Source organism: Melanerpes formicivorus, unplaced genomic scaffold (genome assembly GCF_026170545.1).
Source record: "Melanerpes formicivorus ecotype bairdi unplaced genomic scaffold, bMelFor1.0.p_v2 SCAF_33, whole genome shotgun sequence".
NCBI lineage: Eukaryota > Metazoa > Chordata > Aves > Piciformes > Picidae > Melanerpes > Melanerpes formicivorus.
This window is the reverse complement of record NW_027142385.1, coordinates 5,398,413-5,413,765: the sequence shown is the minus strand read 5'-3', so window position 1 is coordinate 5,413,765 and position 15,353 is coordinate 5,398,413. Positions and strand designations below refer to the sequence as shown.

The 15,353-nt window shown below is 45.9% G+C and overlaps 3 protein-coding genes across 6 annotated transcripts in view; all 3 read right to left on the bottom strand.

The window, feature by feature from the left end:
- RC3H2 (ring finger and CCCH-type domains 2) overlaps positions 1-1,775 on the bottom strand; it is a 30,331-nt gene extending 28,556 nt beyond the window's left edge. For all 3 annotated transcript variants that reach the window (XR_010989504.1, XM_068155798.1, XM_068155799.1), the window contains exon 1: positions 1,633-1,775. The gene's annotated coding sequence lies outside the window, so the exon portion shown is untranslated. The remainder of the gene's footprint in view (positions 1-1,632) is intronic.
- Positions 1,776-4,342: 2,567 nt separating this feature from the next.
- On the bottom strand, positions 4,343-7,020 carry ZBTB6 (zinc finger and BTB domain containing 6). The gene is made up of 2 exons (XM_068155797.1): positions 6,972-7,020; positions 4,343-6,814 (listed from the first exon to the last, which is right to left on the bottom strand). Exon 2 carries the CDS (start codon positions 6,802-6,804, stop codon positions 5,497-5,499), a length of 1,308 nt encoding a protein of 435 aa, XP_068011898.1. The 5' UTR covers positions 6,805-6,814; positions 6,972-7,020; the 3' UTR covers positions 4,343-5,496.
- Positions 7,021-7,135: 115 nt separating this feature from the next.
- On the bottom strand, positions 7,136-15,320 carry ZBTB26 (zinc finger and BTB domain containing 26). Of its 2 annotated transcripts, XM_068155795.1 has the most exons (3): positions 15,247-15,320; positions 14,895-14,975; positions 7,136-12,612 (listed from the first exon to the last, which is right to left on the bottom strand). In XM_068155795.1, exon 3 carries the CDS (start codon positions 12,600-12,602, stop codon positions 11,286-11,288), a length of 1,317 nt encoding a protein of 438 aa, XP_068011896.1. In that variant the 5' UTR covers positions 12,603-12,612; positions 14,895-14,975; positions 15,247-15,320; the 3' UTR covers positions 7,136-11,285. The 2 variants fall into 2 exon arrangements, with proteins under 2 accessions (XP_068011896.1, XP_068011895.1); XM_068155794.1 differs by having other exon boundaries at positions 14,895-15,289.
- Between the last annotated feature and the right edge of the window lie 33 nt (positions 15,321-15,353).

The following is a 15,353-nucleotide window of genomic DNA, read 5'->3' as shown; positions in this document are numbered from 1 at the left end:
TGTCTTTTCACCAGGAATGCTGTCAGGAAGGAGAGACTACTTCTATTCATCCCAGCAAGAGGTACACAAAATCTTATCAAACAGAATGTAACCTACACCTAACAAAACAAATGCTAGTAGCTGTTACCCTCTGGACACTGCAAATATTCAATCTGCTCTGAATCAACAAGGCCCTAAATTAAAGACACCATGCTAAGGACCAGGCCTTAACTTTGAGATCTCAAGCACTAAAATTAGTGGAATTTCTTATTTTTTTTAAATAAATGGTCATGACCTCAAACAAGACACAGGTTAATATGAAACCTTTCCTCGTGGAAAGCTTTGCTTACATTGCAGAAACAAGAAAAAGTTCATTAACATGGCATGCAAGTTGTCAGGCAAGTGATTGATTACAAAAATTGGGAGTTTGGTCCTTCACAGAATACTTCTACTAGCAACACCAGCATCAATTTCTTGAACTTCCACTGGTATTTTCACAGACCAATGGTCAAATAACAGCATTTTGATTCAGAAAATTCACAGCTGTGTACTTGGTTCTCATATAGAATGAGAGTATCTTTCCTGCCACAGTTACAAACTGACGCCCTTGCCATATTAAGGGGTGTTTCTATTTTTTCTTTCAACGTTATGATGGAGCTATACTGGGCATGGAAGGATGATTACAAGAGTAAAGGAATTACAAATAAACCTAAACAAAACCCCAAGTTTGCACTGGAAGTGAAAAAGCCCTACGTCAGAAATTTCCCTGGCTGTCACCCTAAACTTTGTCATTTTCTCTCATTAAAGATACATGCCACTTCACTCAGAACCTGCCTGTAACTGAATACTCATCTCTCCAGTCACACTGCTGCCCGCTCCTATGCTTTGTGCTGACTTCTACGCTTAACCTAAAATCCTTAGCACACCTCTGGCATCAGCAGAACCAAGACACGCTTTTCCTGCTCAGGTGTTTTGTTTCATTTAAGCCACTTTAACTGTGACATGATGGGTGCAGTTCTTGGGCCTGTTTGCCATCATGACTCCTCTCCACCATTACCCTAACGCACAGCTCCATAGGAGCGGGAACGCTCATGATACCTAGTGCGATTCTCCTCCATGCTGGAGGCCACTACAGAACAGGCACCTCGGGGTTGCGGCCTCCCGAACGGGCTGTCGGCGAGGTAACCGGGGGCCTCCTCGCCTGACGCTCGCCGGTGCAAGCGCAGGGCTCGAGGAGCAGCCAAGCGGGTCCCCTCGCAGCCTCCCCCCTCTTCCGCCAGGTCGCTGTCAGCCACCTCTGGCCTCGCCGCGCACCTGTGCCCGGCTCCAGCTCTCGCCGTCATTTCGGAGCCGCCACCAAATGGCTGCCCCGCGTCCCCCGACTGGCCCAGCGGCCTAGAGCGGGGCCGGCAGCCCCCTCCCCCGCGCCGCAGCAGCAACCGGTGCCCGACGGGGCGGAGGTACTGACAGGCAGCGTACGACGGGCGAGGCCTGGCCCAAGCCCGGCTCCCCGCCCGGATTCCACAGCGCCGGGACCCCGCAGGGCCCCGGGAGGCGGGGGAAGGGAGGGAGGAAGGAAAAGGGGGGGCGGGCGGGGCCCCGCCGGGTCACCGCGTCCCCCGCGCCGGCCGCCCCCGCCCAGTCCGCTCCTACCTGCGAGGCGCGGGCGGCGGGGCCGGGAGCAGGCGGCGGCCCCGGCCTCTCACACGCCATGGGGCGAGCAGCGCGGCGCGGCCCGGCGGAGGCAGCGGCGGGGGCCTCGGCGGCGCCTCCTCATCGCGCTGACAGCCGGGAGCGCCACCCCGCCCCCTCTCGCGAGATCCCGCCGCCGCCGCGCGAGAGGCTCGCGGCCGCCCCTCACCCGCCGCCGCCCCGCACGTGACCACCGCGGCGGGAGGGGAGGGGGTGTCGCGGGGCATTGTGGGAGACTGCTGGGGAGCTGCTCTCGAGACGGCAGCGCAGACGCGCCGTCAGACGTACGCCATTCCATGGGGAAGAGGAAGCCATAGAGATGCTGTAGCAGAAAGGTGATGGCCGCCACCTCCTGCGCCCCCTCGCGGTTGGCTTAGGCTCGGGGGTGCCGCAGGCTTTCCTCGACGCACAGCAGCCTTGGTTCACTGCTAGTGTCGATTTATAATCCTTTTAAAATTTAATAAATAGCTTTAGTATTACTAGCGCTCAGAAAGATGATAGGATTGGAGGCTACCTCTGCCATGTGCCACTTGTCCTGGGCTCCCGCCCTGGCCGCGCGAGAAGGCGGGAGACGAAGTGGCCGCACAGACTGTGAGCCGGGGGAAGCTGCTCCAGGGCCGGCATTAACGAAGGCGGCGCTGGGAGCGGCTCGCTGCTGCTTTTTCCCGGGTTGCCCCAGAGAAAATCCCTGGTACGGCTCCTCTTTCCTGGTCACTGCCAAAGATCAAACCAGTTTTCTTACGGCCGAGGCAGGGTCGAGTTGTGATTTCTGAGAAGAAAGGTTTTGCCCGACAAGTAGGTCAGACCCTTCTGAAGGGCTACACAGCTGCGTTCCTAAACAACTGCCACTTGAAGACCCTATTTTATTTACAACATCGTTTACTCACCCTTGCAAGTCAAAGTACCAAATACTAAGGTATCCACAGGATTATTTAACTGTGATTAGAAGAAAGCTGATGTATTTCAGAGCGAATGTCTCGTTTGCATTTTATTTATTGTGTTATGAAAGGATGAGTGGTTACATGCAGGGGCAGGGGAAACACCTTTAATGAGAACATGTGTACAAAATCTATTTTTGCTCACAAAGCTTGCCAAGACACTCAGCCACTGAACAGAACATGCTGTTGGCCTGTCACAGAACTCCCTCTCATGTTTACATGCAATACAACAGACCAAAAGAACTCACAATTCTGCTCCCACAGAAGATACACTTCAGAAGATCAGCCTCTTTCCCCTTGGACACAGAAATACTTGGTGCATGCACCTATGAACGCCAGTCAAAGAAAAAACAAGCAGTAATCTTCTGAAGTGTTATGAATGCTAATCATACATGGGCCAAAAATGCATATTAACTGAACAAATTGAAGCAGAGTTGAAGCAAAGCTGTCCCATAATGCACAATACATTTATTTACTGAACTACAGTAATAGCAGCCCAATATAAAAAGGATGGGGAGAGGAAGCAGACTTTTTCCTTGGTTTATGACCTCTTCCAAGGATGAAGGAGTTTAAGTAACTAATTATGCAGATATGAATGAAAAGCTACACCCAGGTGAACACCTGTAAATGAAGTAAGGGCAAGTGCAGATATTACCATGCTTTAGAAAATCAGGCTTTTAAATTGTTAAGTAATTAATAAGCCAAAATTAATGGTATTCTGTAAATTCCAGGCAACCAATAGGACCAAAAGGCTGCAAACAGTGACAGAACAATGAATGGAAACAGAATCAATGCTATAAAATGAAGAATTTTAGCAAGATGTCAGGTTGCTGCACCATACACAACTCCCAAAGCTTTTAACTGCAGGTATTGTTGTGACAATTCCTGCAGTTAAAAATCACCCCCAAAATAAGTAAATTATCAACTTTAATATGAAGTAATAGCAGAGATTGTGAAAGGTTTGGCCTTGTACTTAAAGGACTGGATAGCTCAGGTGATTTTAACCCCCAGTTAAGCTTACTGGGAGTGTCATTTCATTCACAATGACAGCCCCCTATGCAGTCTTGGCACACACACCTTTCCAGCGATCCAGTACAATGAGGTCCTTCACAAGTCAGCTGTGTAAAGTCAGACATTTCTGAGAATTTTGGGAGGAATCTGGCCCTAGTGGCATGCTCAGTTGCAGAATACACAACTTGCCCATTTAGACAACAGGGTTTTGAGAAAGCTATATGCTTCCCAGCACAACAAGGCACAGTATGAACTGGAACCTGCAAAATACTGCTTTAATTTAACTATGTATTTTAAGTGTTAATAGTATCAGATGAAGAGCTTTAAACCCCCCCATCATGAAATGAGTTTTTAAAAACTGTTCAACTGAAAGTGCTAAGCAACAAAAGCAGTAACAGTTGTGTTACTGTCTGTAACAGGAAAATGCATGTTAGACATTGTACTCGCCTAACCCCTCACGTGGCTGGTAAATTAAACCCCAAACAGTGGCTGCTGCACTCATAGACATAGGGATGGAAAGTAAGTGAAATCTGTTAACTGACATTAAAACCTCTTGTCTTGTTTTTCAAAACCAGCCAGGCTACGGACCACACAGACCAGACTTCAGGACTCAGAGCACAAACTTCGTAACAGCACTTCTGAAACTTGAAGGGAAGTTACAGACAGGATTAAGAACTACAGCTTTTGGAGAGAACCTAATGTAAGCACCATTATCTCATATCAACATCTGAATAGACTCTTTATTCATATCACATTAAGTGGAAGAAACACAGACCAGTCAAAGACAGGTACAGGATAAAGATTCTGTGTTACAGGGCTTTCAATGCTTGTGATGAAACTGAAATGACCTTTGACAAAGTACAAACACACCTATCCAAACACACATAGTTACTGGTTTACTGTATCACAGATTTAGAGTATGAGGAGACCTCTATGTCTAAGCTGTTCCAAGTAAGATAGAAAGGACTGTTTTTCCATATTAACATAAAAACTGCCATTACCTAACAGCACACATCTTAACTTCTTACATTTGTGTATGTATCTAGGATTTGTAAAAAACATTGCAACTCAGCGAACAGGATTAACTTCAAATTAGTCAGATACAGGTGCAAAACACTGGTATGACAGAAAAAAAATATCAGAAGAAAGAATTAACAAAAAAATCAGAACTAAGTCAATAAAACTCAAAGCAAGTCCTTCCAATGAGACTATTCACTTAAAAATGAACTGCAAGGCAATACCATTTGTTTCATTCTTTTCTACTAATTCTCTATTTGCTAGAAGCAATCTGAAAGCTTCCTTGATGGCTTTTTGTTTGTGGTTTTTTCTTAAATATCAGAGGCTTGAGTATGAAAACAAGCATTCTTTCTGTTAACAGATCTAGCAAAGTTTGGGCAGGGAGATCATTTCACCATAAATGATACTTGAACTAGCTGTGAATGACTGACTCCTCAAATAAACACAGACCTCCCCTTTCTTAGCCATTACAGATCAGGAACATCACGGCTTAGGCTTCAGCTTATTGCAATATCAGGAATAGTTTGAAAACCAGCAGTGCCTGCTCTTGAAACAGGAGAGCATAAAACATAAATGGGGGAGGAGGTGGAAATCAGAATGTGTCCAGAGTAACAGAAGAGAATGACATCATTTCCCCTATTTTGCAGTTTACTTTCAATTAGTAAACACCTTTTTCACACTTACAGCAATAGCAACCTCAATGCAGCAAGCAAGTCTGCTGCTCACAAGGCCTGTATTTGATCACCAGTCACATCTTTGTGCTTCTCTCCATTATGCAGGGATCTGTGTCTAGAATATCATCTAGAGTTTCACTAGGCAGGAGCTTTTTGTGGAGCCTGGCTCCACAACTACCCAGTTGTTAATCATAATCTATTTTAACTTTCGTAATAGTGTTCAGGTTTGATTTTTCACTATTACTCCTTCCATGAACAGAGGTTAAATGCTTTTTAAGAGCAGACTTGTGTTTAAAGTCCATGTCACAGCAGTGACACTTGTAGGGCCTGTCACCGCTGTGGATATTCAGGTGATCCTGAAGTGTACTTTTGGCCGTGAAGGTCTTCAAGCACACCATGCACTGGAACGGGCGGATGCCCATGTGCCCCCGGATGTGTCTGTTGAGATTTTTTTTTTGAGTAAATGTTTTGCCACACTGCAAACACAAGAAGAGTTTGTGCATTTTCAGATGTCTGAGATAGTTCTCAAGATGCAGAAATCCCCTCGGACACTTGGGACACTGATGCCGCCATGAGTTGCCGTAATCATCCAAGCTCTGGAACCCATTCACCGCACTAGAAGTTCCTTCTGGATTGTCATTGACAAAAGCCTGCAAGTGATTTCCTGACATTTCTGTGTTTCTGCTTTCAACTGTAGAATTTATCAAGGAGTGCTGGGTTTCTGGAAAATACAAATTTGATTTAGAGGATGTGCAAGGCTGGGGAAAATGATCATTTTCTACATTGGCTACATTCACAGAATCCATTCTGAAGATGCAGATCTCATCGTCTTTATATCCGATTTCAACTGTTGATATTTCTGGACTTTTCGTGTCCTTCCTTTGTGAGACCAAACTCTGCACTTCAGCCTGCACTTCAGTCTGCACTTCAGGCTCGGACACATCTCCCTTTTCCTGTTTAATGGGGAATTCCACACTCACTGGGCTGTCTTCAGAGATCTCAATTATTTCGCATTCTTTATCTAAAGCTTCGTCCCCGTTTCTCAGTTCGGCATCTGAGGAGTGACACCTCTCCACAACCTGATTTCCGTTCTCCATGGCGGCATCAATTTCCAAGTACTTTGACAAGGCTTCCGTACACTTCTCCACGATGTGAACCATCTGGAGATAACTCGCGGCCGTTAGGTATTTCAGCAGCTCCTTCTTCTTGACTTCCAGAGCGCCCGTGTAACAGGAGAGCAGCAGCTTTCTACCCACCTCGGCGCTCTGTAGGATAGTGATCCGCACCTGCTTCGACTGGTTGAGCAGAAACTGGTCCCTCATGAAGGTGGAACAGGCGGCGAAGATCACCTTGTGCCCCTGGAACTCTGTGTCGTTGATGTAAATGGAGACGTCGCAAAAGAGGTTCTGCTGCCGCAGGAGGTTCATCTTCTGCAGCACGGCATCGCCCTGCTGCTCGAACTGGAAGTGCAGCACCTCCGAGTCCGCAGCCATGGCGCCGTTTCTGTGGGGGAAGCGCCGGCACGGGCACCACCGGGGAGGGTCACGACGTGCCCAGTACAGCTCTGCTGGCAGGGCCCAGCCGCGGCCTCGCTGACGGGCCTCGCGGACCCGCGCGCCGCTACCACCAGCCGCTACCACCCTCCCGTGGCCCCACTCACCAGCCGCGGCCCGGCCAGTTCCTGAAACCGGTGCGCGCTCCGCCGCCGGTGCTGCAACGCCCCGGAAGCTCTTCCCCCCGCCTCTTCCGGAAGCAGCCCCGGAAGCGGCTCCAGTACCACCCCCCCGACCCCGTTACCGCGGAGAGAAATAAGAGGCGGCGGGAGACAGAGTTAGCAGCACGTTTATTAGAAGACTTGGCACTGCTACAGCGGCTGCCGCCGGGGAACACCGCACCGACACCGGGGTGCGCCTCGCCAAACGTCCGGTAGAGGTAGCAACGTATCGGCCCGGAGCGCTGCGGGCTGCTGCCCCCGTAAGGCATTCTGAAGAGCAGTCGCCCGGGGCTCCTCCTCACCCGCCGCGCCGAGCAGCGGGTTTTCCCCCGGCCACCGGCCCGGCCCCGGAGCTGGGGATGCGATCCGACAGCCTCTGACCCGCCTGCTTTGGTAATAACACGTAGTGTAAGACTTCTGCCCAGTCATTGAAGAGGTAGCTAATGCTCAAGAGTCCGTCAATTATACAGTCTCAAGGAAAAACGTCCGTTCTGCCTTCTCACCAAGTCAGGAGGGGCGAGTACTTTCCTTTTTTTTTTTAAATCAAGATGTAACATGACTTTACAATTCTCAACAGTTTCAGTTTGTATCATATCTTGATTCTCCCTCCTCTTCTTTACTCCTCCCAATGACTCCAGAACCAAAATCAGCCCCACACAATTATTTTATAAGTTACTTCAACAACAGTTCAGGGGCAGCTACCTAAGTTTTGCCCAAAAGCTAGGGGAGGAAATGACTGACACTTCATCAGTAACTAACTGTCTTCTAAAACAAAAATAAATTAAGGACTCATCCCTGATCTCTACAGGAGGCTGTGCAGCTGCACTGCATGCTGCAGGAGCACTTGCTACACAAGCTACCACCACTGAGAAGTGGTGAGCCTAAACCTCAGGTAAACCTAAGAGTTCTAAGATTTTCTTCTATATAAAATAAATAAATAAAATGCCAACATTAAAAAAAATTCCTAATATATTCAAGGAGTTATTAAAATATTTTTGTAACAGACTTCAGTTATTTTGAGGATATGCAGGAAGTTGTACAGCACATTAAGTTGTGAGACTATCCACTTACCAGCAAATAGTATTCTACACATTAACACACAGATTATGATAACTCCATAGTCCTCATCTGAATATGCAGCATCAGTAGCAACAACCAATGGACCTAGTCTCTCACTAATAGGAACACTGCAATGAAGACAACATTTTACATACATGGACAATTAAGTTCAACTTATGCTATAATCGAGCTGCCTCTGTATATTCCATTGATAAAAATTCTCACACCGTTTAAATTTGTGATTCAGAGAAGCATCAGCCAGATTTTGCTTTTCTAATACTTCTATACTCTTCACTTGTCTGTTCCATATAGGAGCAAATCTTAGACGAGCTTTACCACCAGAACACTCTGCATGGTGTCATCAGCATTATCACACTCTTAGATCTCCTCTGGAGTCACTTAGCTGTCTCCTGCATACAGCTTTTGGTCTGCGCCCTTTTGTCAGGCCAAAAGCACAAGCATTAGTAAGAAGTCACTTGTCATCCAACAGACGTGTCCATTCTCACTGAAGAAGCAGTCTTCTGCATTTCTGCTTTTTCTACTTATTTCTGCCATGGTCTCACCAAATGACCACAAGCAGCCTTATAAATGAAGGGCCAGCAGTCTCATCCATCTCAGAGGTTGACATCACCACAGCAAAGGGTGGATTGAAAACCTGTATCTCTTGACCAAATAATTTTTTTTCCTAGGAAACCCCTCATCTCTTCATACCAGCTCCAGGTCACCCACAGCTACTTCCACAAGCTGTATTCTCCTTACGGTAACAATTCCACACAGAAAAACACTTCCCAGATAGACAAAGCTTTCAATACTGTCCATTTTGCTGCTACTTTTCCTATCATTTGCACAGCTTTATTTCTTTCTCTGGCAGAAGACAATTTTCTTTACTGTGTCCATTTTCGTATCTGGTTAGAGCATTCACTAGTCCCTTTCAGCATGTTGACCTGGCTCTGCAAGCTCTTACTCTCCATGTCTATCTTCCTTTTTGACATTAGCACTATAACTTACTTCCATATAGTGAATAATACCTTATCAAAGTGTTTGAACAATGCAGAAGATTGTGGCTGAAGACAGAATGCAAGTGTCAGATGCAACTGTCATGATCAGTTTTAGCTCAAAACAATTCTGAAAGAATGTGGCTTTAAGAGGAAAAACACCACTTCTTCCCCCCTAGAAACCTATTTTCTGCTCCAGGAACCTGAACAATAATTTTTAAAAGTTCCAAATAATTAAGAGTTTAGGCCTAAATATATCTGCTACAGCTTGAAAGATGTAATGCCCTGATTCCACTTCCATTGCTTACTTCATAGTTGTCCATGTAATAGTACATGTAACAGTCAAGTACAGCAGTTTAAGAACTCAGTTCCAAAACCCAATTGATTCACAGAATCACCTTGCTTTTCTACTCGAAAGTATGTGGACTTCTGAACACGTCCTGCAACATTTAACACTGTTTTTTTTCTGTCATCCATCAGTGTAATGTCTGTGGAAGGAAATCCTGGCTTCTACACACACAGATCTGAAGATCAACACCAACTTTTGCTAATCACATACAAAATGGTTTTTTGCTCCAGCACACCTTTGGTCATACCTGTTAAGTAAGCATTTTTAACAACACAATAGCAGCCTTTCACCCTCACCCCTCATTCAAACACATGAAGTACTACTTTTAGGTAGGAAGCATAATCTCAGCCTCATGGCAAACCTTGTGGAAAAGAGCTGCATCGGAAGAAACACTTATTCCAAATACAAACAGCAGTTCTTCAGAGAGGATCAGCTGTTTGATTATTGGTCTATGCTACACTTCAACATAATTAAGAGTGCTGTTCTACTGGGAACGGTGTTCCTCAGATAAATTAGGGGATGCGGATAATTCCACGGCACTTTGAGAAGCAGTATGGTATAATCCCAGAATCCCAATTAACTTGCCATTCCCGCTACATTTGATGTTTAAGGCGGTATATAAGAGGTATTGCTGAGTACAGTCAATAGCTGATACATTAACCTACAGAAATTGTGCTACCTATACCTAGACTCTGTAAAACACTAACAGTCATAAACTATGCAGGTCACTTAAAAAAAAATAGTTCTTGAATGTCCAAGAAATCAAAAAACTTTGTTGTTAATGTTCTATAGCAGGCATTTTTGTTTCTTTTTTTTTCAAGTTAAGTGGCCCTTAATAGGTATCTACAAGAACTAAGGGGGTAAAAAGGACAAAAAAGCCAAAACACACCAAAACAAAAAAAACAAAAACCCAAAGCATGGAAATGTTACATGTTGCAGCTTTTAAAACAGATTCTTTTCACAGTGTCAAAAAGCAGTATTTCTCCACTTCAGCTTTGCTCTACAACCAGCAGCTGTTGTGGCTTGTGTGATGCTAAATGTATGGAAGATGGATGATAATTTTTTAAGTGTTTAGCTTGTCTCAGTACATAGGTTGGTTAAGTGCCCTTTAAAAATCCTAGGTATGACAGCATAAGAAATAGGTCATGCTTGCACTCCAGGCACCGACCTCTCACATTCCAGAGCTGCAATCTATTCTCATTTTGAGCAGTCTATGCAATGACCCTGCCAAATCAGTTAGGGTTTTATCTTTTCATAATGCATGTCAAGCTTAAAAACCCTGAGAGCTTTTAAGATAGCAGTTGATTGGCAGCAGAAGCTTCTTGAAACAGTTTAGAAAGAGCAAAAAAGTGACACAAAAATACTTCATTTCAACTGTAGAGGTCTAGGGGTAACTTCAAGAGGTAAGTTCAATTTAACTCTGTGGAGTGCTTTCAGTTATCCAGTGCTTAAAAAAACAAAAGAAAAAAAAAAGGGTTAACTCTCAGACTTGTCCTCTGTGCTTTTTCCTCCATCTGCCCAGACAGGCCTCTAACTGTACAGCAGATGGTTTACTTGCAGCCTACAGCAACAGTCTTTCAAAAGGTGTTAATCTTGAGTCTCCTAATGAGGGAAAAATTAAACCATTAACCCCATAATCCACAGAAGAGACACAGACAGAAACCTGAAGGAAGATCGCTATTCACAGAAAATATCGAGTAAGACTAAGAATGGTGGCTGAAGACCTGCCAGGGCTTGCAATCTAACTTGCCATCCATCCATAGCCTTTCAGGACATACCACTAGTTTAGGTTAAGAGTCCAGCCAAACATTTTGCTCCTCTCAGTCACGATCCCTACAAAGGGCTGGTTTTAATTGCTTAATTGACGCAGGTACTATCATTTCTTAAACTGAGCACAGCCTGAGGCAGCTTCCCTGCATCCAGTACCTGGCTTGCATCAGCCTGCTGACAGACCTTACTGTCTGTAGCAGCGCTACATGTGAATGAATCAAAGTCTACTGTTACGTCTTGAACGTTTCTTTCATTGGCATTGTCAAAGCTATTTTTACCATGTAGCTGTTTAAGATGTTTCCTCAGAACGGGTTTATGCGCAAAAACCATGTCACAGTAGTTACACTTATGGGGCTTGTCCCCACTGTGCAGGTTGAGATGGTCCTGTAAGGAGCATTTCTGAGAGAACGTTTTCCCACAGATCTTACACTGGAACGGTTTGATGCCTGCATGCACTCTCATGTGCCGGTGCAGATTGCCTTTTTGAGTGAATGTCTTTCCACACAGGAGACACATAAATAGTTTATGCATCTTTAAGTGATTAGCATAGTTTTCCAGATGCCGAAATACTCTTGTGCACTTTGGACACTGATGGTGCCACTGGAGGCCTTTGTCTATACCTCGGTTGTTAGGCCCAAACATATCTTTAGAGGCTAGAATGATGTTATCGCTGCCAGCGTATGAAAGGGCATAGTTGTGGAGGTGGTTTTGCTCTACTTCGCTTGCTCTGTTTTCAACAGTGGAGTTGATAAGAAAGTGTTGAGGCTCTGAGGAATGCAGTGCAGTTTGTTCAGAAGAAATAAACTGGTTCTGATCCTTCTTGTTCCTAACTTCTGTTACCTCCCCAATGGACTCCACCTTGATGATCTGAATGTCACTATCCTCCATGTCCATACTGTCTTCTGATGGCTGAATACAAGGTGAATCTTGCTGCAGAGAGTCGTCATCTCCTTGATGCTCCTTCGGGTCAGAGGAGTCACTTTGTTGCTCACACTCCTTGCTCTCCAGTGGTTGCTTCGGTTTTATAAACTTCCAGAGGGCCTGCGTACAGCGCTCAACAATGTGGCTCATCTGCAGAAAGCTTGCGGCAGTCAAGTAGTTCACCAGTTCCATTTCAGGGAACTCCAGGATGCCACTGTAACAGGACAGAAGCAGCTGCCTCCCCACTTCTGAACTCTGCAGTATGGAGATTTTCACATCTCTGGAGTCATTTAGTAAGAACTGATCTCTTAAAAAGGGAGAGCCAGCAGCAAATACAATTTTATGCCCGTGAACTTCAACGTCATCTATATGGACCACAACATCACAAAACTTGTTTTCTTCCCTCAGCTTGTTCATTTTCTGTAACATCGAATCCCCATAATTGTCAAACTTGAAGTGAAGAATGTCTGATCTCTCTGACATTTTGGCACACCTAAGGAAAAGCAGCAAGAAAAAAAGACAAGTGAGAACATTTTTGTTTTCTAAAATGCAAGTTATAAGGGTTTAAAGTCAGAGTATAAAGTGTGTGCTTAATCAGATGTTCTACCCTAGATAAATACTACAGTCTGTTACAGCATAAAAGTAAAAATCATTTGAATTTGCACCTCAACTTACAGTATCTTTGATATTTAAGTATGAATATAAAGTAGAAGTGATATGACAGAAATTTTCCTGAAGAAGTATCCTAAAGTGTTAAGAGGTTTTCTGCACTACTTGTCTGGAATGTAAAGGGAAACCATGAAAGCATTTTTGTCAACCATAGGTTAAGCCTTGATTCCATATTAAAACTCCTCAGAAGTTTTGTCCTTACCAAGTTCAAATAATGTTCCTTTAGTTTTTGATTCCTGCTTTAATGACTAGAGAACTTTCACAACAAATGAATTCAAAGTGAGATAGAACTTGGAGATATACAAGCATTCCTCTTAACCTCCTGTGTCTACCACATACTGCTCATAAGAGTTACGGTCCAAGAACAGTGGCTACTTCCTCCACGACTTGTAAGAATACTGACATAGGACACATCTCAGTTTTCCAGCAGGAAGGACCATACCAGCTTCGTGGTATCTGCAGCACTGGGTTCAATACATTGTTTCAGAGTGTCTAAGTTTTTCTGCAGGGGTTGGTTTGCTGTGTATTGTTGTTTTGGTTTTTATTTTTTTAAAGATCACAGAAAAAAAGTCTTCCACATGGCCCCTCTTAGAAGCAATCACGTCTTCTAGGCTCTATTTCAGATGCCTAGGAAATGTAGGAGTTCTTTTTTCATGTCTCTCTCTTTGGAAGATCACTCCTCTAGGAAGTTTGTTCTTGTTTAATAGTATTTGGAATTAAGAAGAGTGGATCTTTCATAAAACCACCACTGACCTTTTTGTCTTTCAACTGTTCTTTTAAGAATTGATAAGACTACACTGATTTCTGATGAAACACTGTTCACACAATTCTGCCAGAGAAGTGGGATTGCAGGAAGTGAAGAAATCACAGGAGACTAAATGCTGCAAGATTTGGCAAGATAAAATAACAAAACAAAGCAAAAGTTACACCTCACAACTACTACAAACACCACATAAACCTTGAAAGGAAGCTTTGAAGTTTATAGATAAAAGCAGATCCTGCTCTCTTGAGGCATGAACTATCAGCTCAGTGTACACAACAGGAAATGGAGCCATGACTAGTGTAAATGAACGAATACATAAGAAAAGGGTTCAAAGAAGATGTTCAGAAGCATCTGCTGATAATCAAGAGTTGTTTTGATTTGCTGATCAGACATCACTATGAGATGTGACCTCCTCACTATCCAAGGCCATCAAGTTCTATCTTCTAGTGTATGGCATATAAAAATTAAAAAAGGATTTCAGAAACCCTCAGAAACAGTGAGAAGTTAGGAAAGAGTGGCAGCATCACTCTAGAGTACAACCAGTTCCGATGAATCTACTGAAAACAGAGGCAGTCATCTCACAGTTATCCTGTCTCCAGTGTTACCTGACTCATCCCCATTTCTAGAGTATAAAGTTTAATTTTCAGTGACAACAGCCTTGAAGAAATATAAATGGCAACCACAGATCATCATGAAGTACCTTGAGTGGACTTCAGGCATTAGTGAACTGTTTATTTTGCTTTCACTTGGAAGCAGTGAAGGAACTCTGCTTGTAAAGTCTATTCTTTCCACTTCGGGACACCACATTTATGTTAATGTAGCTGCAGTGCCCATCCCAAGCTAACGCTGCATTGTGCTGCTAACCAGACACAGCTACTCCAATGCAACTACTCTTAGCGTTCCTCGGGCAGACTACAAGAGTCACATCGAGAAACTGAAACCAGAAAAGAACTGACTTGTCTTGACAGAGGTTCACCTTCCACAACTGCTGATTTCCATGGAAAGAAAAATATCATATGAACCCCAAACCCTCTTTTCTCAGCACGGTGGCAGACCGAGCCCAATTTCTACTCAGCTGAGGCCCTCCAGGCAGTCCGCGGAGGGTAAGGCGCTCGGCCCAGCACCTCTCTTCTAGAAGCAGGTGCTTCCTGGGCCTTTATTGACCGAAGATGGGCATCGGCTCCCGAGCACGCACTTGCCGACAACTGGGACAACTATATCGCCGGGCAGATCGGCCGAGAGCCTGCGCGGCTTTTCATAAAGCTGCCCCAAAGCAAGCCCCTGTCTGCGCCCGCCCCGGCCCCGCCACCCAACCCAGCAGAACGAAGGGAAGGGGCAGGTACCTGTAGCGTCGGGCCGCGTCCCCGCGCTGGCACCCGCGGCCGCTTCTACCGCAGCGCACGCCGCGGCCTCCGGCTACGGACCTAGAGAGGGGAGGAGAGCCGCCGTGAGCCGTCGCCCGGGCCTGGGGTCGCGTCGCCCCACCGCCGGGCCGGGCCCGGCCGCCAGTCGCACCCCCCGGGCGGCCCCGCGCCCCGCCGCGCCCCCGGCCTGGCCGGGCCGCTCTCCGCACTCGGCCTGCGGCGGAGGCGAAGGCGGCGGCAGGGGCTGGTTGGGGGGGAGCAGGAGCCGCGGCGCGCTCCGGCCCGCGCTCCGAGGCCGCCGCCCGCGCCCCGCCAGCCCGCCGGGACCTACAGCTGCCGCCACCGCAGCCTAGCACGGCGACTCGGAACCGCATTGTTCGAGGGCCGGAAGCGCTCGCGCGCCCTCCGCCCCGCACCCGGAAGCGCCTGGCGGGACGC

What these genes read in the sequence shown, in the direction of transcription:
- ZBTB6 (XM_068155797.1), bottom strand. Translation starts at nt 6,804, where the DNA reads ATGGCTGCGGACTCGGAGGTGCTGCACTTCCAGTTCGAGCAGCAGGGC.
- ZBTB26 (XM_068155794.1), bottom strand. Translation starts at nt 15,289, where the DNA reads ATGCGGTTCCGAGTCGCCGTGCTAGGCTGCGGTGGCGGCAGCTGTAGG. An exon ending in GACGCGGCCCGACGCTACAG is followed by an intron (nt 12,613 to 14,894) that starts GTACCTGCCCCT and finishes GCTTTTCCTTAG; the next exon opens with GTGTGCCAAAATGTCAGAGA.